This window comes from Anser anser (genome assembly GCF_964211835.1).
Source record: "Anser anser genome assembly, chromosome: 3".
Lineage (NCBI taxonomy): Eukaryota > Metazoa > Chordata > Aves > Anseriformes > Anatidae > Anser > Anser anser.
This window is the reverse complement of record NC_139722.1, coordinates 22,168,457-22,193,870: the sequence shown is the minus strand read 5'-3', so window position 1 is coordinate 22,193,870 and position 25,414 is coordinate 22,168,457. Positions and strand designations below refer to the sequence as shown.

Here is a 25,414-nt window from a genome sequence, read left to right as displayed (position 1 = left end):
GACACACAATGGTTAAAACCACTGCATGATATTCTCTGCTGATAGTGTTAATCAAAATGTATTGATAGTGTTGCACAGCTGATTCCATTATTTGCCAAATTATTTCAGATTTTAAATGCCTTCCTTTGAATTCAGATAAAACCCAATCAAAATATTTTATTGAAAATGAATTTACAGGTTTTTTTTTTTACTCAAAATTCTACATGGCTAAAGTAATAATTTAGTGTGGTCTACAAATTGCCTAATTGGAAATGGAATATTTTAACTAATGCGAAATTTTAAATATAATAAAGAGTATACTCTATTTTTCTCAAAAAATTTAATTGCAGAATTATTTACAGGAGATGAACATAAACAATACATAAACCAATTGAAAGAGGCAGCTTCATAAAAGAGCCATGGGGCAAAATAGTGAAGCACATTTTCTTACAATCAGCTGGAGGTGAGTAGAGAACCATGAAAAAGAATAACTCAATAATAAAACAATTCTCAAATATGTCTTCAAAGTAACAAATAACATTCTGGTAAAGAAGATATTACTGAGAAGCAAGAAATTATTGTAGCAATGAAACAACATACTGTACATTCAATTTAGGTATCCTGCATGCTACTAAATAGAATTTATCAAAAGAACCATAAAAGCATGAGAAAGAGAATTACATAAAATAGTTTAATTCTAGTGAAGTGTAGCTTTATACAGATGGTGAATATTTGGCACTCAGTTCATCCTCATTGTTGATATGATTTCTTATGTATATATATATTTATATATATTTATATATACTTTTAATGATAACTAAACAGCTAGTTTCCTGGTTCTAACATTCCTTGAAATTCTATAGGAGGCATTTAATTTAGTCCTTAGGCCACACATTTGTTTATTTTGGCATGTCACAGGGCAAATGAAAATACGTGTTTTGTCTCTGTGCAGAAAATCCTGCACAGTCATAGTGGCTTTTCTTCAGGAAAGAACAGTTCTAGAGCAGTATAAGTCAGATTTCTTGAAGGGGAAATTTTGTTAATTCAGGAAATTAATGTCTAAAGTGGACTAAAGAATACATACATGCGGAGCCCTTTTAAAATGAGATGGCCATACTCTTAAACCTCCAGAGCACAAATCAAAGCATGGATATGAGCATGTGGATTCCACTGCTAACTATAAACAAAGCTAATATTTCTTTGTGAGAACTATGGTCAGAGACTTGAACCTACTAGCAAGCCCTCTGCTCGATTGTGACTGACTTGAAAAGAAGAACCACATCCTACAAAACCATTGTGCAGTAGCTAACACTCGCAGTAAGTCCCTCCTACCTCAGCAGGGCTTGCTGAGTCAGATGTTGACCTGAATTTTATTGGTCCAAATCTGACCTTTCAGATTTCATTTATATAATTCTAAGAAGAATTATATATTCTCTAATGCAACTGAGATAAGAACACAGGCCAAAGCTCTGCCATAATTCATCTCACTAATAAGACATTTTAATGATAGTTCATCTTCAAGAATGGGGAATGTTGTGCTGAATGAGAGAAGAAAAAGGGAAGAAGAAAAAATCTTACTTAACAGGATGTGTTGGTGAATAACGACCATACCTTCAAATAAACCTCCACTTCATTTAATGTTAGTGAAAATATTCATGTTTTTGTATTAGAGAAGTAAAAAATCCCCTCCAGCAACACCAATTTAGAAAAATAACAATTTGGCCTTAATAAAATAGAGAATTAAATTGCCAGCTGATGAAAACTGTTCTGTTTGCTCAGTTGAAGTGCAAACTGTGTAGACACACTAATTTGTATTACCTATGATGTGACTTCAGAAGCCCAATTCTGTGTCAGCAATGGATGGTAATGGCAGAAACACCCATGTGTGGAAAGGAGGGTCTCTGAACATGCAGTCTTTTTGTGTGATTATCATTTATAAGATGTGATATACATTTAATAAGAAGGGAACTGGAATATGATTTTTAGATATAATGAACGTCATGGCCTCTTGCAGCTATTAGAATTTTATTTTGTTAAGGGGAGCTGAATCAGCCTAAATATTCTGTCCAAATTCTCTTTTGGGCAAGTTTCCATTTCAATTTCAGTTTTCTACTTGCTGTCCCGAACAGCCTATTACGTGGTTAAACAGCTGCAGCATTACACCATAGAGGTAGCTGCATTACAGAGAAAAACTAAGCAATTTCTATGTATACAGAGGGCTTAATTTTTGCCCAGAGTCTGCATATGCATATGAATATGCCATAAAACAGCTGTTCTCAAAAGATGGCCCCTGGAGGTGAACATGACGAGCAGTTGCAGATGGGCCATGGGACTGCATGGGACAGTTGGCCCGGCACATGGCAGTGGCATGGCTCAGCTGCAAGGAAGCCACACAGTCTGCAAGAACATGAGCCTTGACTGTGGTTCCTGGGTCCGACAGTCTGGGAACTGTGATGCTGAAAAATTATTATTATGTATATATGTATAAAATCCTCCTTCTGTTATCTGCAGTGTGAAATGGCTGCCTCTGATCTGCCTCTCCTGCCAGTGCTGAGAGGTGTCCCCATTGCTCCGTCATACAAAGAACCCTTAGGGTTAGAGCCGACTCTCAATGCAGAGCAATTGCCTGAACCAAAGCATAATCCTTATGCCTAAGTCCTGTGCTCCATGTTATCCCTCATGCTATCTTGGCTAGAGGGAAGAAGGGGAGAGAATAGGGCACTCTGAAGTTGTGCAACTCGTGGTGGCTGCTTTTGCAGCATGTGCCCCAGATCCATCTCTCAGGCTGAAAAAGCCATGGGGGATGCGCTTGTGAAGGAGAGACTTGCTGAGATCTCTGAGCAAGAGGGCTCAGCTCCTGCGCTCACCACTGCCCAGGGCTCTCCTGGCTCCCCAAGGTGCCCTCCTGGTGGAGCTTCTTCATCGCCAGGACCTCGCTGCTGTCACAAACAGAAAAGGCAGAGACTGTTCTGAAAATGTAATTTGATGTTTTTCTATCCCTGCCTACATCCTGGAGGGACACGATCAGCATCACCCTCTCCCCCTGCTTTGCTCAGGTTTTCCTCTTGCTTCATCAAGTATTCCCTACTCATTTGGCACAGGTGTGGACCGTGTGGGTCCTCCCTGGGTGCTGGGAGGGTGATGTGGAAGGAAGCTCCCCGGCAGCATGGGGACAGGCGGGAGAGCCCTTGTCCCTGCAGGTCCCCAGGCCAGCGTCCAGCTGCAGGCAGGGTGACCACCGTCCCGGCACCAGCTGGGGCCAGGCCTGGGGATTGCATGTCAGCTAATAAAGTGCTTGGAGATCCTTCTGGATGAAAGGCACTGTATAAATGTAAGTCGACCTGCGATACGCCAGGAAGCACCTCTCTAGGCATTAACGAGTTTACTGCTGCTCCTCACCTTGAATGTAGCCTGCCATGGTGTCACCTCAAAGCCATCTGCTCTGGGAACAGCAATGGGAGTAACACTGCTTCACCTTTCACTTCAGCTCTCTGCCGAATACAAAGGCTCCCGCTGCACAGGATTTCACGGCTTTTCAGCACACACACCCTGGCACCTGGAGCTGCCAGCTCAAATTCAAGCACTCGAATGGCCGTGCACAAACCATACCTCGGTCAAGCTCTGATGTGTACCCTGCCTGTAATGCCAAAGAGGAAGGACATCAAACCCACCGGCCAGCCAAGGCAAGCTCAAGATATTGGATGCAAACAGCTGAGATGAGTGCATCTGGAAGGATGCCACTCCACCGATCGCAGTAGGGCCTGGAGAGACCGCAGGTCACTTATGGCACACAATCACTTAGGAAGAAAGTATTCTCCTTGCAAACCACAAAATGACCAAAAATTCCCTCACTAGATGCAGTGCCAAAGGAGTAGAAAGTAGAGTATTAATTTACTGATACAGCAGGACATGGGCTTATTTTAAAACAAATAATTTATATTATATGAAATGTATTATATAGACATGAAATCCACACACCTTCCTATGCACGCTTTAATTCCTTCCTGGTTAATCTCAAATCTAACATCATGACAAGGTTTAAGCATGAATTAAAATGTATTTTTTTTGGTATTAAACTGTACAACATTATTAATCTTTGCACACTGCCAAAGGCCATTCTGATCAGGTCAACAAGAAATAGTAAAACACTCCATAATATACTTCACCAATTTACAAAGAATTTCAAATCTAAAAAAATATACAAAGCAAAAAATAAGTATGGCAGATATCAACCAGTCAGGTCTTTTTCTTTATTTAACTTTTCACAATTCTGTTTATTATACTTGTGTTCTACAGGCAATGAAGCAATGAACAGAGACTTTCTATAATTTTTATCAGTTAAAATAAATATTAGTCCAATTAGTATTCAGTTAAATACTAGACCATTTTGCTATATCTGGCTGTTCTGTGTGGATGTACTCCATGATGTCTCTAAGTAGAAAGTATTCTACTTTCTATCTTTATGTTTATTTATGCTCCTCCTGCATTGGTTTTATAACTGAATTCTATTTTTATGATGTGGGGTCAGATTACAATTGATCTGTTTCTATGTTAAGGTACCATGTGCTGTGTTTCTCATGTCAGGGAATGAAAAAATTTGATTTATTTGCAACACAAGTATGATAAGCATAATGTTATTTTTCTAAACTAACAAGATGTACAATATGTAGATAGAAATGGCTTTCTTGCCTTCTATGATAGAATGTTACCTGTACAAGAATTGAATATATTGCACTTTGAAATATAACATGCACAGATAACATATTATCAAATCTTTCAGTAGGCATCTAATTAAATTTTGATACTTTTTTTTTTTCCATTCTTGTTTTTTGGAACAAAGGTGGAACAAACAGAAATCATATGCATCCAACATTTATGTTGAACATTTGCTTATAATGGCATGGGAAATGTAAAATACAGGGTTGGCATCATTCTTGCAGGCCTATTTTTGCCTGAGAACATCCATTAAAATTGTAACATATCAAAAAAATAATGAAAATATGATTCTAAATTAAAAACTTAGATGGACTGCCCCAAGTAAGCATTATTAGGTCAACTGGGATCTAAGCACATCTGTAATCTTTTTTTTTTTTTTTTTTTTTTTTTTTACAGTTTGTCTTTACAACTGTCAGGCTTTTAAAGTCTGATTAGTGGCAGGATCAAATGCAACTTGTCTTATCACGTGAGCTGTCCCTGCAGATGGGAGTTTTCAAAAGAGTAAGTCAAGTGTGAAGTGTACAGGGAAATTAGAGAAAATGTATCAGCTGCCATATATGTATATAACAGCTCTATATACTTAGTTGTGTGTGCCGATTTTGTATTTCCTAAAACTAGGAAAGACACTAGCTTTAGTTTTATGTGGATATTTCTAAATAGCAGCTCCACATTAAATAATATATCAGTTTTCGACACTAAAGATGACAGTGTCTGCAAGTACATTTGTATTTAAAATAGTACAACAAATATAGAAGTAGTATCAATATTGTACACTACCCAGAATTCAGCTCTTTCCTTAATAGAAAATGCCTTGAAAACACAAGGGATGGGAAAGATAATGTTTTCATCTATAGAAGAATATTTCAGGGATTTTTTTTTCTTTTCTTTTTTTTTTTTTTTTGCATTTTTGAAGGATATACATTCGTCTTGGTTTTTGCTTCCAAATATAGTTTAAGGCTATTTGGCAAAGTATATACCAGATATCAGGCTCAATTTACAGGGCTTTCTCCTCACAGAAACATCTCAAAACTTCATCTCTAAAGATTCCTATCTTGAAGCTAAACGTGCTTTATTAGCTGTGCTCCAAAGACAGAACTCATGCTTAGTACTATGCACTGTAGGAAAAAAGATAAAAAAGAAAAAGAAAAACAACATAAAAAAGCAGAACCAAACCAAAACAGATTAGAAGCAATGTCAGATCTGCATAACCTATGATAATTCATGTTTTCAGTCATCTGTCAGGCTGCAGGGTGTGTGGGACACGGATTTAAAGTGCTTGTCAGGTGAAGAACCAAAGTGCTAGAGTATAATTTAATAGCTGTTCTGCCTATGGCTAAATACATTGCATTTGTTAAAGCAGGTAAACAGGAAATGTAGTAGATGGGACTGTCTGTCTCACTGTGTTAATATTGTTTTGACCTAAAGTAGTATTCAGTAGTGTTCCAACCTTGGAGTCGGAGTCTGTGGGTTATTTATCTTATTGCGTCTTCACCTGAAGACTTCTAAGTGCTGGGTTGCTCACTTGGCTCTGGAAGGTAGGTGAAGTGGCATAATTCTATCTCAATTTGTTTTGATTTAAAGCCTCTTAATTGTGGGAGTCACCACTTCTATCTTCTGATAATGAGAGGCTTGAAAATACATTATTTTCCTTATATTCCATGGCTGGAAATCAGTTTTCTCTTGAGTCATGTTTGTTATGTCTGAAGCAAGCAAGAAGCTTATTCTTGCTGTAAGTGATACTGCATAGAAAAATAGTTCTAAAAAAAATACAACTGTAAACCACAGTTCACCTTTACCTTAACATAACCATTTAAACTTAGATATACTTACCACTCACATTCATATTTCTTAAACTGTTTACAACATCACAACTGGCATTTTAAACAAGCAAGATTTTTTTTTCTTTTTTTTTCTTTTTTTTTTTTTTCTCAAGGATACCCTGGAAACTCAATTGATATAACATTTTGAGAGTTTGAAATATTACATGTAGCGCAGCTCTTGAAATAAAAGAGAGAAGGCTTATAAAATAAACGTTAACACATAAAAGAACTGTTAAAAATGTGATGAGTGTTCCAAAGGAGTAAGTATAACTTTTTCTTTACACGTCTTGCTACAGAAGATCTAACTTTTTAAGGCTTCCATTTTCCTTTCACCCATCACTCAAGTCCTCTTGCATTACAATTTTGCTTAGGTTTCAGAGTGTTGTTACACTGCTAACAGCAAACGTTTCTCAGTGGGCATTCCCAACACCACCAGACTTGTATGCTTCTTGGTTTCTGATGAACTTTGGAGTTTTAGTGGCTGGATATCCCTGTTCATCTCCAGAAACTTGACATGACATGAGAGGCCTAATGTTATTTTGCAGTAACAAAGATGAGGAGAGTGGCAGAGCACATGGGTAAATATTTTAGCTGGGTTCTAGGAAAAGAAACTGGAGGTCAGAGAGATAAATGGGTTCTTTCTTTCCTGCTCTTTACATTTGTAGCACCTTCTACTTGGATTAGCTAATGCCTCTAGTGAATGGTGAGATGCACCCATTTATAAGTTTGTTATTCTTATCCCTAATTATCACACATTTTATAAAAATATAAATAACAAAAAAGTAAGCTGGGTTCCATCTCAAGAGGTGTTTCTTGTTGTCCTCTGAGAATATACTGGATAAGTCAGGTCTCGACAAGCCCTATCCATTGTAGCTGATTGTAAGTCAGACAATAAATACAAAAGAAGTCGTTCTTGCGGTGAGCTCAGCAAATTCTGAGGAAATCAAAAGCATTCCACTGTGCTTATGGCACAAAGAACACAACAGCAAGGGCATATTTAGTGGAGAGAATGAGACAAAAATTACCAGGTAATTGACAAACTGTACAAGCATTTTGTCTAAAAAAGGAACTCTGCAGCATTCTGTCTTTAAAGCCGGGTTTGAGCCTCTGGGATGTAAATCTCGATGCTGTCTGCACGCTCTGTGGCTGAATTCTGCCGGAAAGATGCTGCTCTCTTCGCAGCCATGAGCCGTCTTCTGGCTTCTTGTCGCTGCCTGTCGGGTAGGTCCAGAGATTTTTCTCTTGTGATGGGGAATTTTCCTTTTGGGGGCTTCTTTGGTACAGGAGGAGGAACCTTTCTTTCTTCCTGCAATAGGAGGTGAATGAGTTCAAGGTGAATGGCGTGTGGAAGATACCATCAGCAGAACATGCAAACTGAAGACATACAAAGCAAAATACTCATTACATACATCAAGCATGCTCACTTTGTGCTCTCAGATCAGCTGATTAATGGATTATGTGAAGTGCTACCCATTCTAGAAACACTGACAGAAAACCATTACTTCAGCACAAATTCGGTCGTCCTGTGCTTTCAAATAGCTACGCTTCCTTTTACTGTACTTACAGGTGTCCTACACATGCAGTCTACATACCTCGCTTTCACATGAATTTGTTTAGTTTTAGCTGACACACTATTACATTCATTATAAACAGAAACACACACTGGCTCTCCAATAAGAATTCAGCGCATCTGTGTGGTTTGATCAAGTGAAAAGACTGTCTAAGATTAGCAGGACAGAATTTTTAATTAAATTAATCATACTGAGTTTAGCCTCAGCTGGATATGAGATAGCAGCTGTGTATACATGTCTGTTAGTTTACTCTCCGCTATGAATTGCTAAATGGAAACATGCAAGCACCAACCAGAGAGAGAACATAGGGCTGATTGTTCTCCTTGTCAGCCTGGACCATTTTAAAGAAAATTATACTGAAGAATTAGCAAACTATAAAGTGAGAGTCAATAGATTTTGCTACCAACGTAGCTGTAAATGGCTTCTGCAGGTTTTATATCAAGAACTTTTCTGAAGTATGAAATTGATATTTTACTCCATTATAGATTGTGGAATATCACATAAGGACCTTAAAAAGATATTGCAGATTCACAGAATCATATAATAGTTTAGGTTGGAAGGGACCTCTGGAGATGATTCAGTACAATACTCTATTCAAAGCCCACTTGAAATGAGACTCAAGTTTGAAGTTAAAACACGTTTTTTGTCATCATATTTAATACTTGGCTGAATATCTCCGAAGATGGAGATTCCACAACTTCGTATGTATTGTACGGTTATTATGATATATCTTTCTGCTGGATCACTTACAGTGGTTGTAATAGTGCAGAGTATGGGCTGTTCCTTATGGAGAACACAGTTAATTTGAGGCACAGCAGGATTCAAATAATAATAAAAAAAGAACGGATACACCTGTGGTTTGCAGAATCATCATTACTTTTTTTTTTTTTTTTTAATTCTGAGTCTACTACCAAAAAGCATTAGCCAAGACTAGAGTTAAATTTAAGAACATAGTTCAATGTTCTCAACTCAAAAAGAACAGTGCAGCAGCCTAGAATGCTGTTCTCCATGACAGTCAGCTCTTCCAGCCTTTATTTTCTTTATTTCCTGTTTTTAGACAGGAACATAAGGGCTCCATTCCTGCTGTCCCATCTTATTATTTTTTCACTTTTAATTATTTCGCTCTCAGGAACACCACTGTTGCTGTCACTACAATAATTTCTTACTTCCAATTGTCACTAGTAAGCAAGAGTTGCAAACTCACCATCCACCAATCAGTTGGCTGAAAATTAAAATCCAAGAGGAGCATGAAGAAATGAAAGAGTTGTCAAAATGCCTCCTAATTCCTCCCAAACCAAACAAGTATTCACCTGAGGCCAACAGTACTGACTCAAACCAAATGCTGCCTTCGTCTGACTAATATAATAATCAGCAAGGGCAGTGGGATAATTTGGGAGCGGGGCTGGGAGTTGCTCTGGGAAGGGGAAAGGCAGTTTCAGGTTTACATTGTGCTCGTGGCCATGGTGCCACCTGCTCTGGAAGCCTGGTGGCCAGGGGTGTTTCCCAAGCTGCACCACAGAGGTGCAGGCAGTTTGCCAGAAATTCTCCCCCAAACTTTCATAGCCAAGCTTTAGTTTGACCAGCGCTGTGCTTTGTCATACGCTTTTGTCTCACTCGTGTTCCAGCACCAGCCATCCATTGCGGGCAGGATTAAGCACCATAATGCTCAGGTTTGAGCTGGCCCAAATGGAGCAGCATGGTGCAGTTTACCTTGACTGAATAATTGGGCTATTGTCCTCAGTCTGAATTAATCAGAACATATTTCAGTTGTAGCCTTTTTAATGTGAATCCAAATAATTTCAACACAAATGTTATAGAGCAGACAAACAGGACTTAGCAAAATCCATTTTGTTTGTTACACAATTCAGCTCAACATTACTAAAAGAAAATAAAACCCCCTCACATCTGATGAAGGTTTCCATGTATAAATTGGGCCATACCAGTTAGGTGTTTTCTATCTTTGGGCTGGAAACCTTCTACGCTTCACTACTGGATTTAACACAGGGAGACCACAGTACTATAAGTGGGAAGTAAATGGTATTGTCCATGGTCTGCTTACCTTCCTTTCAGGTGATTCTATTATTTTCCATTCATTGAGTTTCAGCTGGTGCAGTTCATCAAACTTCATGCTGACATCTTCAATCGAGAGCTGCAATAAGTCCCAGAAACCTGCGAGGTCCTGGGAAGTTGGTCTCGGCATGGCACTCGGGTCCTGTCACGCACAAAGGAGAGAGCATGAATAGAGCAGGAGGCTTTAAACAAAGTGCTCTGAGGCAGGAAAGGAGCCGTGCCGGATGCTGTTGCTGCAGTGCTGCTCAGGGCTAAGGCTACACATGCTCTGCAGCTGGGAGCTGTGCCTGGGAAGCTGTGCCTCCTACACAACCCAAACACGAACGAGTTACATGTCCTGCGCTAGCCTTTCTGCATCCGTGCAGCACGGAGAGCTCCTCAACACCATCTGCTGTGCTGACCTGCATTTCTAAAATGTAGCACATGCTGACAACCTCTCTCTGCTGATTATTAAAAGGAATGGGGATGTGGTTCGTATTCCAGGAAGCCTGAAGTCTTTCTGGTTAAAAATTACATCTGCGATAGCTGAGGAGAAGACAAAGCAACATGACGGGAAAGTTGTCAACTTGTGCTGGATTCGATGTTTACATTGTCTTGGGTTTTCAAATATGTGTGTAAGCTTTAAAATCCGCATGGGTATGTTAGGATTTTGTTCTCCATGGGGTCGAATCATGCTCAGGAACTGGGCAGGTATTATTCCCAGGTACTGCATTAGGTGGCGCTAATAACCTGGTTATTAACCAAACGTTAATGCTGGATAAAAATTGCATTAAAAGGTAGCATACAGACTCTGTACCTCATGTTTTATGAGAACTGGTACTGTTCAAGAAGACAGGTTTGTCACTTTAGTGAAATAGGGCTTAACTGGTAAACGTCTCTATGAAGATGATGGAGAAGTAATCTCCCAGGGCAAGAGGAAGTAGTTAAGAAGGTCTCTGAAATGGAGCTGGGAGAGATGCAGTTGAAATCAGGCCAAAGGAGCTCATGATTTCCCCCTCACTAGGCAAAAGCTGTAGTGGCTAGTTTACTGAGTAGTAAATAAACTGTGGTGTTATTGATGAAGCAAGGCTCTGTGCCCTATATTCTTGGAATCTAATGGGTGAAGACATTTTAGGTAATGATCACAGCTCCACACAGTTATCTAAAACCTGGGAGAGAGAGAAATCAGAATTTTGTTCATTCCTAGGGGTATTACACTGGGAACTGCTACTTAAATTTGGGTTTAGACAGTGGCTGGAGCTGGGCATGACGACGTGCAGTGTCACCCGTACCTAAACCCCTTTGGGAACCCAGGCCAAGAACACCTGCCTAAAAGCCTGTACACTTCAAAACCATTGCTAGAAGAGTTTCCATTTCATAGGGAGTTTGGGGATTTAACAGAAGTTCCAGTACAGATTATAACAGACTTCTGGCAAACATGATGCAACTCCAGATTAGTGTTCACTGAAAATGTCTGCGTTGGGTAGATCCTAATTTATTCCAAAACTATTTACAGTGCGTGTCAGTGGTATTAGTTACTGTACAGAGGTCAATATCAGAGACTTCAAGAACCAACTCCCCGTGTGAAATTTGTCAGGACAGTCCACAGCAATCTGTCTTGCACTGCGATCTCTTCTCTGCAGCCTGGTCTCCTCGGTCCTTTTCCCCACTTTCCTCTAAACAGCCACAAAATGATGCCACTCATTGAAATGTCATTGCCTTCTGAATCAAGGCTAATTGCTCTTCTGTACCTTTGTGCTCTGCTCATCCCTGATGCCGAAGAGCACAGCTTCCAGAGCAGCTGGGAGGAGAGGAGCGTGCAGTGCATTGTGCGGACACAAGAGGGCTGCCTCCTGCTGCTATCATTTATGGATTCGCAGCCCGTGGATAAACGCTAGCAAAAATGATTACTATTACAGCTAACTGGGTTTTGAAAAGAGTGGCTTAAACCTGCTTCTTTTCAGAAGTGGCTCTTTTATTTGTATCGTATTTGGAATTCAGCTTTGCAGCCTCCTTCCGAGGGAAGCCTAAAGCTAGCAAAAAGTACCTGGCCCCTGCTCATGATGCTCTGTTTTTGCCTGCAATGGTGACACACCGAGAGATGATTTCAAGAGCTGAGTAGGATCTGTGCTGACTAGGGTATGGAGGAGGACACTTCAAAGAAAAAGCAGGGTATTACAAGAGATAATGTGAATAATTCATCAGGGAGTAATCATTAATCAGTGATTTAATTTATTATTATTATTATTTTTCTAGTAGCTATTGGGAACCATATACTGTAAGAGATAGTCAGCCAGATTCTTGTAAAAATCAGAAAATCATAGAGTGGTTTGGGTTGGAGGAGAGCTTAGAGATCACCCTGTTCCAACACCCCTGCCATGGGCAGGGACACCTCCCACCAGACCAAGTTGCTCAAAGCCCCATCTAACTTGGCCTTCAACACCTCCACAGCTTCCATGGGCAACCTGTTCCAGTGTCTCACCACCCTCATAGCAAAGAATTTCTTCCTAATATCTTACTTATCCTCTTTTAGTTTAAAACAGTTACTCCTTGTCCTATCATTACATTCCCTGACAAAAAGTCCAGTTGTACGAATTTACTCTGAGTGAGAGATCTTAACCAAGAGCATCATCAAATATGTTGCCTGAAGTTCCTGTGACCCTTTAGAAACATCCATAGGCAACGGTTAAATTTCAGTTTGAGTAAGTACGTTCCTGTTCCTAAAACTTTGCTGCATTTTTGTATTGGCAAAAGTAGATGCTGTTGTTCTCTGTTGTACATTTATGGTTATTGTTGTTGAATACTGTTACAGAAACTGCTGTGCTGTAGCCCTGTAAGCACTAGTTGTTCTCCAGTGGGGGACTTCATAAACTGGCTGCTATCTGCCAGCATTCCCATGGGGCACCAAGATGCTGCCTTCGGAGAATATGTAAAGCCTGCTGTAGATAAGCACTAAGTGACTATTTAACAACAACAACAACAACAAAAAAAAAAAACACCCTCTATCATTAAGCATAAGAAGAAAAGCCTCAAAACATGAACGAGCTAGAAGTCCGGTTCTACAGTTGCTGCTTTCTGCAGAGCCCATTGCTGATTTAATGACGCTGAAGAATATTCAGAGCTGAAATATCCAGAATTGGGTAAAGCTGCCATTAAGGAGTTCAAAGGTTTATTATCCAAACGAGAAGGAGAGAAAACATTGCCATTTTTTGGTCATGTTATCTGCAAAGCGGTAGATTTCTCCTACTGCTTTTGCAGTAACGAATTGTCAGCGCTTCCAAACTGCCGATGGCTGTGCAGAGCAGGAGCTGCTCTTGCTATTACGGCAATGCTCTCAAGCACAAGTGTTGGACCCACTCAAAGATAAATGAAGTGGAATGGAGGTTAGGCTCTCCAAATCTTAGTTTGCATAGCTTAATCAATCAGGTAATGGAAGACACTTTGAAATTTGCAATAAGAAACTTCTAGGCATTGATGAAGATTTCCTTCTTTCACTATCAAAAAAAATAATGCATTAACAGTAATACACATGGTATATTTGATACTACACATGTGGTCACCTCCTGCTTGCCTGACTTTGCATATTTCCTCTGTCATTCTGTGATAGCTATTAAATTTCTTGTTTTGACAGAATCTTTGAAGTGGATAATTGGATTCTTTCCTAAAGAAGACTATATATCTTAACCTTTTCTATCAGAAGGTGGGACTTTTTGGCATGATTTTCTCAGCAATATTTGATTACAGTTTCAGGAATTTTGGATATTTAACCTTAAGGATGGAAAGTAGTATATAGGTCTCTGCAGAATGACTTTTACCTTAAAAATTGTGCAGCAAATACTAACAGAAAAAGAAATGCATCTAACCAGATATATAGGTCATGTCTGCTGTCCTGCATGTAACAAAATTCAACACATTTAATGTATGATGTGTAGGGACAGTCAAGAGGTGAAAGTTACACTTAGTTTTCAAGTAAGCCAAAGAAAGTAGGTTTTGTACCACTAGCCTTAGCTAGAAGCAATATGTTCTTCTATTGCTTAGTATCATCTTGCCACAATGTTTACATCACTGATGAGTGCTGTCATATTAACGAAGATAACATTTCGAATCAAATTAGTGTCTAATGAACTTCCAGAACAATAGCAGTAACTCCTACAAGTAATATACTGCATCTGTTCCTTTAGCCCTAGGACATCTTATATATAATTGGCAATGCAAATCATAAAACCCAATTTCATGAACAATATGAATATTCCCATTTCCAACATCAGTCCTATTTTCAGGTAGGTAGAAAGCTGCATCATGTATCCTACTATTCTCTGCCTACTGTAATTTGAAAAATTCCTCCTTTCTTACCAGAAATACAGTTACTATTTTAGGGTCTTACAAAAATAAGCCATAATATTATGTCTCAGAAAACTTGCATTTGTTCCCTTCTCATTTTTTTTTTAAATAAAGACAGCAAAAGAAAAAAAAAAAAAGACAACACCCAACTAGACTAAAATTACTGAAACTACATGTTGGCTTTAATAAAAAAATGTACTAACACTACACTTAGAGATTAAGTTAAAAAAAAAGGAACAATAAGACAAATGTGAGACATGAAAATGACATTTCAGAACGCTACTCTTTGGGTACACTACATTAGTTTTTGTTGTTGCCTTTGAAGTAAAGATATTCAATTCTAAAATTTACAGTTACATTTTGTGGAAGTATGAGTAGTCATAAACTCTTCAAGAATGGCCAGATGTGGTGACTTACCAGATTTTGCTGACAGAGCCAATAAAATTGCTGGAATTTCTGAGACATGAGGAGCTGAGCACTTCCAACAGCACTTCGGATCTTACCTAGGACTAAGCATACAGAGAGGTTATTACCAATAGATGTTTTGGCAGTAAATGTAAATGCCAGCTCAAAGAATATGTAGCTGAAATCACAGCTTAGTTTATACTGGAAGTAAATATTTTGCTGCTTCTGATTATACACATAAAATATTTTTGAAAAGATATAGATATAGGAAAGCTCTGTGGCATCTTCCCCTTTGTAAATAGTAAATTATATATTAATAACTCAGAACAACCAAGACTGTTTGCTTAAGAAAGTAGAAAAAAATCAAAGGAACACAGACAGCTTCCTGAAGTAGGCATATATACATATGTTTTTGAGAACAATCTTAAATTTTAAAGTAAATAACAACAAAAATAAAAAGTCAGTGATAAGCATTATCATCCAGATTTTTTATTTTTTATTAATCCTGACCTAACAAAGCACTTAACTATTAATATTTCCTGCAAATGGTTCAATAGGTCTACTGACACTGAAACTAGGAAGTTATCACCAAACTTAAAGCTCTCTTTAAGTTATCACCAAAATTTAAGTCTATTAGCTTTTCCAGACTTATCTCTTAAGCACCATCAGGCACAATTAACAAAAATAAACTTACATGACAGACCTGATCAAGGAGCATCATTTGTTTATATGTCTACCCTGGAAAATACATGAAGACCTAAGCATGGGAGATTCAGGCAGAGTGGGATGCAAGCAAGTGCTCCAAGATTTTGCTGAATCACGACCAACCCGCATGGTTTGTTGGGCTTTGCCCAGTCAGTGTGCTTGTTATTTACAGTGTGCACAAGCACAGGGGAAACGAACCCAATTCGTTTTACTTCACTTTGCTTCCAAGAACTAGCTCTCTAAATCAAAATTTCTGTATGTTATATAATCAAAGACAGGAAATAGTCAGCTCATCAGCTCACCCATGTTAGGCACTTGTTTTAAGACATGATGAATCACCTCCTGAAGATGTCTCTTTCTATTGACTAGAGTGCCTTAGGGGACTGGCTTATCCTGAGAAAACCAGCTTCTCTTAGAGTCCCACATTAGCTGGGATAGACTTCAGTTGGTAGCAATATACTTTCCTACACCAAATTGAACATCCTTCTCTATGCTGAAAAAGCAACATTTTAAAAAGCATAATAAGCTGGGGTTTCAACGCAAGATTGAGTTTTCCAGAGAATTTCCTGATCTTTAAATAATCTTTAGGGGAATGATAGAGGTAGGTATAGGGGTAACATAATAAATAAATACTCTGGCATCTTTTAATTTAAACAGTCTGCTTATGTGAGGGAACCAAATTGACAATTTAAATAAGATGCATAGGGTAGAATGAAGCTATAATAGTACAGCAAAACTGAACTGCAACATGAGCTATAAAAAAATGAAATTCTTGCAGGGCTTAAAATTTTGTTGTTATTTTAAACAAGCAGAGGAGAAGACTGAGTGGTATATGAAAAAAAAATATTTTGGTAATAGTTACATTTTAATTCTGCTTACTCTAGACCAGTAAAACATCTGCTTAACCACAAGAAGCAGTAAGAGAGAACCAGAAGTTTTAGGCTCAGTTTCTGTGAAAACATATGCATTTCATAACTTTAAAAGCATACATTAATTTGTAAAGCTATTTCTCAAACGCTATTCTGTTTTCTCATAGACAAACAGTTTGCAGCTGTGCCACAACACTAAATTAAACAGCAATATGCATAATTCATCTGTCTCTTGTGACACCCATTTGTGAAAGGGTTAAGTGTTTCAGGGCTGCATTAGTAATTCACTGGGGTTTTGTTTTTGTTTAGTTGGCCAAATGAAACAAAACATTTTAATTGGTTTGGGGTTTTTGATCACCAAACCCCTCGCTTTCCTCTATGGAGCTACTGGCTTAGGAAAAGCAACATTTTGGGTGTTAAAACCCAAACAAACACACAGAAATCTAAATTAAAAAGAATTGTTTCACTCGATCTGAAATAAATCACTTTCAGTTGTTTGTCAGCATTTTTAGGAAAGGCAAAAATGTAAGTGTCAACCAAACTTGTATCCTCCTTGTCCCTGGATGCTCTATAGCACAGGCCATAGGACAAACTCCCAGTGTGGGGTCAGAATCCCTTCTTTCCCAAGATGAGGAATTCTGCTGTAGCAGGTCCCTGGCATTGCCTTGATGAAGCTGTTCCACACTCCATTCAGCTACTCACCAGGCAGAAAAAGAGTGACAATGGTTCTGTAGGCTGATGGTTGTAGTGCTTGTCTCACAGGGAATAAAGCTCAGTTTTAGTTTCCTCCACTGAATTTTGTAGCTCACAGCTCAAGTATTTAGCCTGAGGAAAATGCATTGGTTTGGGCCCTACCACAGAAATTTAGGTCTTGACAGAATCTATATCTGACTGACATTTTCTAGTGAATCTTGCGGTTACTCCAAACCCCAAATTAAATAAACATTTGCTTGATCTTCATTATCGTGAAGGATCATGTTGACAGGCATCTGTGATTTAAAGCCCAGGCAGACCAGACAAGACTTTAGGCACTGGCCATGCAGTGTTTTGGAGTGGTACACCTCCATTTGGGATGTCAGACACTGGGGTTCTGCGCTACCTGCATGTGTCACCAAGTCAAGCTGAAGACTCCTAGGAAGCAACCTTATGCTGGGTGATGCTCGTGTCTCATGAAGCACAGAGGTTCCCCATTGTGCCCAAGAAAAAGACCACCAGAGTAAAATATGTGCCTGTGGTTCCTCTCCCTGATTTCACTTGAAGCTGCCTAAAGCTGTCAGCAAGGATCAGGTTGGTCAGACCCTTATTCCACTCAAGTTTTGGAAACCCGCAAGGAAGACAAGCCTTAGCCTCTCAGGGTAGCCTGTTTCTTGATCACCCTCTTGGTGAAGAGCTTTGTCCTTCTGTCCAGTTGGTATTTCCCTTGCTGCAGCTTGTGCCCACTGCCTCTCCTCCTTTCAGTGTGTACCTCTGAGGGGAGACTGCCTTCACCTTCTCGGTTTGTACCCACTAGGAGAGCTGTAATTAAACCCCTGATTTAAGTCATCTTCTCCAAGCTAAACAAACCTCGTTCCCTTGGAGCTACTCTACAGATAGCAGACTTAAACAACTTGCAGAACTAGGACCCCAGTGCCAGGAATAAGGTTAGTTTTGAAGCAGCATATAGCACTGGCGAGCAGTCTTTCAAAAAGGCTCCAACAGTGATGAATACACATGTATAATTACAGGCCTACCATTTACTAAAGATCTAACTCTATTTCCATTTCAATAAGTAAATCAGACTTAATAAAACATAGAACTTAGAATCTCTCATATTCATGCTACTCTGCTTTGCTGTAATTAAATTAAAGTATTAAAACACTTCAATTCATAATCTTTAGCACAATATTAATAGACAGCCAAAGCCTTGTTATTAATTTCATGCATTGGGGAATTATTCTGATGAGTGCAGATTGATTATCTCCATGAAAGAATGATGAATGTTAGAGACTGGAGAGATTGAGATGTTTGGTGATGCCTCAAAGATTTTGCTTGTAAATAAATGATGATAAAATCAACCAACGTAGTTAAATATATATAATTTTCATATAATTCCTATACCTTCTCCCCTCCTTAAGATAATGTTATATTGACTTGAAAGTCAGGGAAGAGTCACACCACCTTAATTCTGCTCCCTGAAGCATATAAAGCACTCTATTTTTGTTGTGTGGGCCTGTATGATTTTTACTCTGAAGACAGACAAAACTCTTACTGCGACTGCAGTAGATGCAGACTCAGGATTTATATCCTGGATAAAGATTGTACAAGTTCCCTGTATACAACACGGAAAATTAACAAAATGGTGTCTTTTCCCCTGCAATAAGCATATTACAAGAAAATTGCAAGTAATATATATTTATACATGTTGTATTGTGTGAGGAATGCTACAGACTCTTATAACTGAATACAGTTTAACATCACAAAGGCAGGGGAAGAAAAGTTAGAATTATATTGATCAAACCAAGACCATAGTCTGATGCCATAACTCTATTTTTGACAGGTTAAAAGCTTTGTTCAGTTGCACCACTGCAATGAGATACTATAGTAATCAGTCTGCTTCTAGTATTAGTGTTATTTAAATGATGTGTTTTAGTTTTAAATTTTCATTTCCCTTGATTGCTTTTATTTTTTTTTTTTCCTTTTATTTTTTATTCCTAAACTTGTAAATAAATTGCTCTACACACAATCTGAGAAAGTATGCCTGGAAAAATATTCTGTCACTTAGCTCATCATCCTAACATGTAAACCAGAATATTTGTGCAATCTGTAAACCCAAATTTTTCTGAAACTAAGCCTAAATCTGTATGAAATATATATCTTTTCCACCGGCAACATAGCATGCAGGCATAATAATAAATGCATAATGTTTGGAGTGAGATGACATTTTAGGACAGCACAGCCACCAATGTGTAGTGTTCTGGAGTGAAGGTATGGCAATGGGATCCTTGTGAACCCTCAGCCCCTGTGCATGTTCAATTTTTACCCGAATGGAGATGAGTTCAGAGAAGAGAAAATTTAAGCTCAGCAATACAAATGTTAGGAGGAATTCTTGGGTTCCTCACTATGGGACTGTCCTGTATTGATTTTAACTACCGTTTCAGGGAAATTAAGACATTCTGTAGTCATTTACAACACTCCAAATGTCAATTTCAATAGTTTCTGAAGGATAGAGTTGTGAAAGACATTAGGAAATTATGTCAGTAATCTCTCTTTGGTTAAAGGATAACCTGTATTTGGTCAAATACCTAAGAAAGCTTTTATGGATGATTAACTATGAATGTACTGAAATAAATTGGTTGTGAGACTTCTTTTTTTCCAAAGTACGGGAGATTTAACTCTACCTTTTCTGCTACAGTTCTTCTGTGTTACTAAAGCCCTTGCAGTACTTTGGAAACACCAACCGGAGGATTAGCAAGGACAATTCAGCATCCATGGAGTGAAGGGGTAAGGGGAGAGAAAGGTGATATTTTGATCTCTCTTTCTAATGCCTGATACACTAGAGATCACTTTACTTCAATAGGGCATAACTGTACCAGCAGAGCTCCTAAAAATGATGCAGAAGAAAGATATTAGCAAAAAACATCTTTGTGCTGGTATGGTTTATACTGGCTTAAAGACTCTGTTCTAAGAAAACAATTTTTTTGTGCTGTGTTATCTTAGGATTTTTGTATGAGAGTAAAGTCTGGGTGGCAGTTCTCCATTTGACCTGCGTAGTGAAATATCTCAGTAGAGGAATCTGTGGCGTTTGGGAGCCTGTGATGTCTTCTGCTTCCCTCTGCCATATCATGCCTGACCCTGTAAGTCACGGCTCCCCTCTGGGCTTGCGGGCTCTGCTCCTTTCTGCGCAAGTCTCCCTGCTCCCATCACACAGTGCAAAAAGCTGAGCTCTTGGGCTGCAGAGTCTTGGCCCTCTGTGTCTTCAGTAGTGGTGTGACAACCTGGAGCATTTTTCTTGTCATCACTTACACGCCAGCAATAGCCAAATACAATTTGCAGGGTGTAAAACTGAAATGCCAGTCAGCACCCTTGAGAAACACATATCTTTGCTGGAAGGCACCCTGCCGGTGCAAATGATGAGATAGCTTACCCTGGGAACACTTCCAGCCATATATATATTTTATATATATATATATATATATATATATTCTGATAAACACTGAGAACACAAATAACTGCCCACATGGACAACACTTGAACTTTACAGAGACTCCAAAATACGATTCATGGCAACTGACCAAATGAAAAAATACTGTCTGCAAAAAGAAAGTGTGAGAGGTTAGGTTATTTTTGTTGCAGTGATTATCTTCTCCTTTTCTAAGTCCTGATGAGTGAAGATCTTAAAACAACATTATGGGAGAAAAGCTACAGTGAAAGAAAAAAATCAATACAGCAATCAGACAGCTTTCTGTGATCTCAGGGCTATTGTGCTAACACAGAAAATGAAATTGTTTTCTAAAATGCAGCTCTGATTTAACTCTTCCTTTGATTAAAACAAAATAGAAGTGGTAGCATAAAGACAGCCTTCTCCTATGAGATGCAAATCTATATTTGTTCTTCAGGTACAATTAATATACCCTGGACAAAAAAAAAAAAAAGAAAAAATGATTCAGCATTAACAACGACAGTTTGAATGTGCAAACTTTTCTGTGAAGTGTCATGGGAACAGTAGTCCTGCTGGAAGATGGAAAAAACATATTTAGTTGCTTCTGGCTTCTGTATTTCTGAGTATTTTCTTCAGGGAACTGAGAAATGCTTAAATATGTCAAGTTACATTTCATGGTGGGATATCATTAAACTTGAGTTCTTATGGATACATACCTTCCAACCTACATAGTTTAAACAGGGGATACAAAATGTGTCAGAGACTCAACAGGAAAAAAAAATCACACAGAAATTTAAAAATGCTCATTCCCTCGGTGAAAATAATTCTTTGATAACCTCCTTTTGCTTGATGTTAGCTATATTAAGTGAAGGGATACCATTTCAAAGGTAATGTAATTCAGAAATGATTTCAGGAGAATCTCTTGAAATGAATCACATAAGATGGAAAAGCAGAAGTCTGTGTGTCACTTTTTACAACCAGCTGAAGACAAGCATTTTATGTCATTTATGCTATATAGATCTATTCTATACTTCCTACTCTAACCTATTAGGGAGGCCAGATTATTCCCCCAAACATAGAAAATGAACCTATTTTGGTTAAGTTAAAAAGGGAATTGCAGAAGTCCATTTCAGTTGTATTTCAGTATCTATATGTCAGGGAATTGCCCTTTCTTTTTCTCTTACAGAGTCACTCTGCGAATTAGGCAAAATAAAATAGTGAAATTCCATTTTGTTTTCTCTGAAATGATTCTAGGTTAAAAGGGTCTCACTAACTGTGAATATTAATAAAAATTAGCAAAGTCCAATTTGTCTTCATGTCTTATCCTTCAAGATCTTCTCTACAATTTTTGAAAACTTCCTAGCTGTTGCAAAGTGTTTAAGGGTATTTCTGAAGTGCAAGTGTAGCTTTACATGGTGGAAGGGAGGGTCATTCTGCACCCAGGAATTGGTAGTCAATTAAAATCAGTTCCTCCAACTTTTCCTAACATAATACGTAGACAGCTTCATATTCTAGAGAATAACACCACTAACTCCCTACCTGTGTCTGTGAGTGAGGAAGACGCGAAAACATTTCTACTGCTAATTTCAGGTGGTTGCAAATTTGTTTATGGCTGTGCATGAGGAAGAGCTTGCAAAGAAAGGAGATAACAAATGATCACGAGCACTGATATCCCCACGTCAGTACCAGGCAACACTGAAAGCTCGTGCTTTGGGATATTTAATGATGGCAGAGAAATATCAGCATTTAGCAGTGCAAAGATTCGGGGAATACAAAAATAAGATGTATATGGTAAAAATAAGCATTAAAAATAACCACTATGAAACAACATTTGGGAATCTTAACACAAGCTAAGCAAAGCAAAACATTTTATTATTTGTACTTAAACAGCACCTAGGAGGGTATTAAAGTCTTCATGTTATCAATGCAAAGAGAGAACTCTCAACTCATATCTGCCATAATGAAAATGATGACAAAAAGCTAAACTCCGGAAAGCACTGGAGGCTGAAGGAAGAAAAACAGCCTTATGCTCTCTGCCACCCCAAAAGCTATCTTGTTAATGGCAGACTTGTGCACAATCTAGTGCAGAAATATGACTGTAAAATGAAAACGAGGTAAAAATACAGAAGTTCCTTCTGAAAAGGTCAGTGCAAGAAATAGAAATTGGCCTTTTAGTGACCATGCAGGCCTGGCCCAAGACCTGGGGGTAGATCATAAACAAGAGCTCATTGAGGGGGAAAGAAGACAATTGGGAAAGAATATTCAGAGGTGATGCGTGAGAGTTGTGAGAGTGTAGGAAAAGATGCTAGTAAGAAAACTTAATATGAACTAATTTGTGATCTGAGAAAATCTGGACTGAGACAATAATTCAGATTGGCAGGGATTGAAATATTTATAAAACTAAGACCAGAGAACAAGGATAATTGACCTCAGAGGGAATCAGAGGGAGCTGGCTACTGAGTGCTAGGACCACTTTGATGTATTACTATCATTAGTGCTGGCTTGGATCTTGTTCCAAAATAGTCTACATTATTTTTCACTTTTTCCCATCACTTCTTTCAAGGTGTCCACAGGAATTGAGAGAATAATAATGATTCTTGACAAAATTATAATAAGAAAATGCTGCTGAACTATGTGGGATTGTAGCTGCAGAAGTACTTTAACTACTGCTCTTGCTTATTCCTTCCTGTTCTTCTAACGGCCCCTTTATGATAGTCTCAAGTGTCTATAAAGGAATGAAAACATGTTTAAAATGCCTGTTCAAAGTAAGAGGCAGATTCTCAGGATTCAGAAAAATGGCAAACAAAAAAACTTCACAAAAGACCACCTTGTGTGCTGTGGCAAAGGATCAAGCACTAGAGCCACAGAAGTGAGTGGGAAGAATGTGCCAGAGCTGGCGCTACAGATGGAGCTATTGCCCCACTCAAACTGTATCTAACACCAGGCTTTGATCCTGCACTTGACTCTATGCAGTTGGCTCCTCAACTGCTTCCATAAAACCTTACTCTGGCAAAGACCAACTTGCACAGTTAGTAGCAGGACAGGGGGCCTATAGCTAATGGTTCCGTAGAGTGTCTTTGGTACTGCAGGATGAGTAAGGAAAAACAACACACCATCAATTTATCCTAACAGTTTTTAGCAAACATCTGTAAGAAAAGATACCAAAATGTTCTTACTTTCCTCAGAAAGATCATTTTCTTCTGCCTCTCTTTCCATTTCTTTACACCATCCTTCCATTCTCTTAGTTTCAGTATGCAGCAACTTCATAAACCAAGATCCATCCCGTCGACAAGGAGACATTCGACCAGTCTCTACTGTCTCAATGGCTGGCTCCAGCCAGGGTTCTGGTGGTGGAAGGTTTGAGGTGTCAACGGGGGTCCTGTAATCTTCTCTGTAACTGAACAGTCCCTGTGTCCGTACAGTTCTCACTGCGCTGTATTGGGTGGGGGTGCTGGGCTCTGAGTGCTGCTGGAACGACGAGCCAAACTGAAGTCCCTTGTCCTCCATGGTGATGTGTCCTGGAAAGCCCTCCAGCTCCAGGTCAGCCTGGACAGCTGCTGTTACACTGTTTGAGCGCTTAAATCTTCCATGTCTTGATAAAGAAGGAGGAAAGGAAAGGTATTAAGTCATATAAAGGCATATATGTTTATACTAGGCACAGAATAATATTTCAGTGGATGGATTTTGGTTTTCTCCTTATATTTTATGCTAAATATTTTTTCTTTGTGCATATTCCACTAAAATAAGACAGTGAGTAACAGCAGAGAGGAAAACCAAAAAGCATAGTGGCATCATTGATCTCAGCAAAGATACAAAAGAAAACCATTTAAATTATCTCTGTAAGCAAATATTGATTTATTCTCGTACTACAAATACCATGTATCATTACTAAATGAACTGGAAATAACTAGCAGAACTGCAGGGTTGCATCTCCTGGTGAAAGACTGCTAAATATATGTATAAAAAATCCAAATATTAATGATCATAATTAGATAAAATGTGAAAATCTGCTAAGTTAGGACTGTTAAGAATTCTTTGAAAAAAAGAAAAATAGCATCAGGTTTAAGAGTCTTCTTTTGTTTTTTTTTTTACTAGCCTCATAGGATGACCGTTAAATGTTGATTTTCTATTGTAACATGCCAAGAATAATGACATTTTAGAAAAGATTTATGTTATAAAGTCAGATAGACGCTCAAAGATTATTTGTGAAATCTTTTCACATCTAGGTCTATTGTTTCAAATTACTTCTAGTCAATGTTGGTAAAAGGCAATTAGCAGACAGATACTGTCTGACAGCTGCCGTGAAATGAGATAATGGTCCCAGTCCGGTACTTAACAGGCAGTGCCTGCCAGGGATAACCAACCAGTGGGTTAGTGCATCGGCCATCAGTTTTACAAAACTAGGTAAAATTGAACGAGCATAGAAGCTGATTCCAGCTTAGGATAAAGATACTATGCTAGCTAACCACTGTACCTCCCTAGGAGGCCTGGGAAGGCCTGGATCGGTATGAGATGTCCTATCAAACAAAGAATACCCCAATATACATCTCTTTGTATTTGTTCTGCAAATAATGAAAGGATATTAATACACTAATTTAAATCTTTCAGTTCCTTCACTCCAATTAAAGCTGTAAAGTTAACTGAATGTTAAGCAACTGCTAAGTATTCTCTACAAATTTTACCGAATGACCAGCATGCATATAAGAAATTTGGCTTTATGAATTATTTAGGGACAGAAGTTGCCAGATGTTTGTTATTAACACTGTTTATAAATGCGCTTTGTTTTGTGAAAGCCTACAGATTTTTGTATGTGCTTGAATT

The 25,414-nt window shown here is 38.5% G+C and overlaps 1 protein-coding gene across 1 annotated transcript in view; it reads right to left on the bottom strand.

Annotated features, from left to right (window-relative positions):
* Nucleotides 1-304: 304 nt before the first annotated feature.
* The window catches only part of DLGAP2 (DLG associated protein 2), a 465,089-nt gene continuing 439,979 nt past the window's right edge, over nucleotides 305-25,414 (bottom strand). Inside the window, exons 12-15 of the mRNA XM_083831130.1 lie at nucleotides 23,770-24,185; nucleotides 14,894-14,985; nucleotides 10,146-10,298; nucleotides 305-7,821 (exon numbers count right to left, since the gene is read on the bottom strand). Of these exons, the coding sequence (XP_083687256.1) occupies nucleotides 7,603-7,821; nucleotides 10,146-10,298; nucleotides 14,894-14,985; nucleotides 23,770-24,185 (880 nt within the window). The 3' untranslated portion in view covers nucleotides 305-7,602. The remainder of the gene's footprint in view (nucleotides 7,822-10,145; nucleotides 10,299-14,893; nucleotides 14,986-23,769; nucleotides 24,186-25,414) is intronic.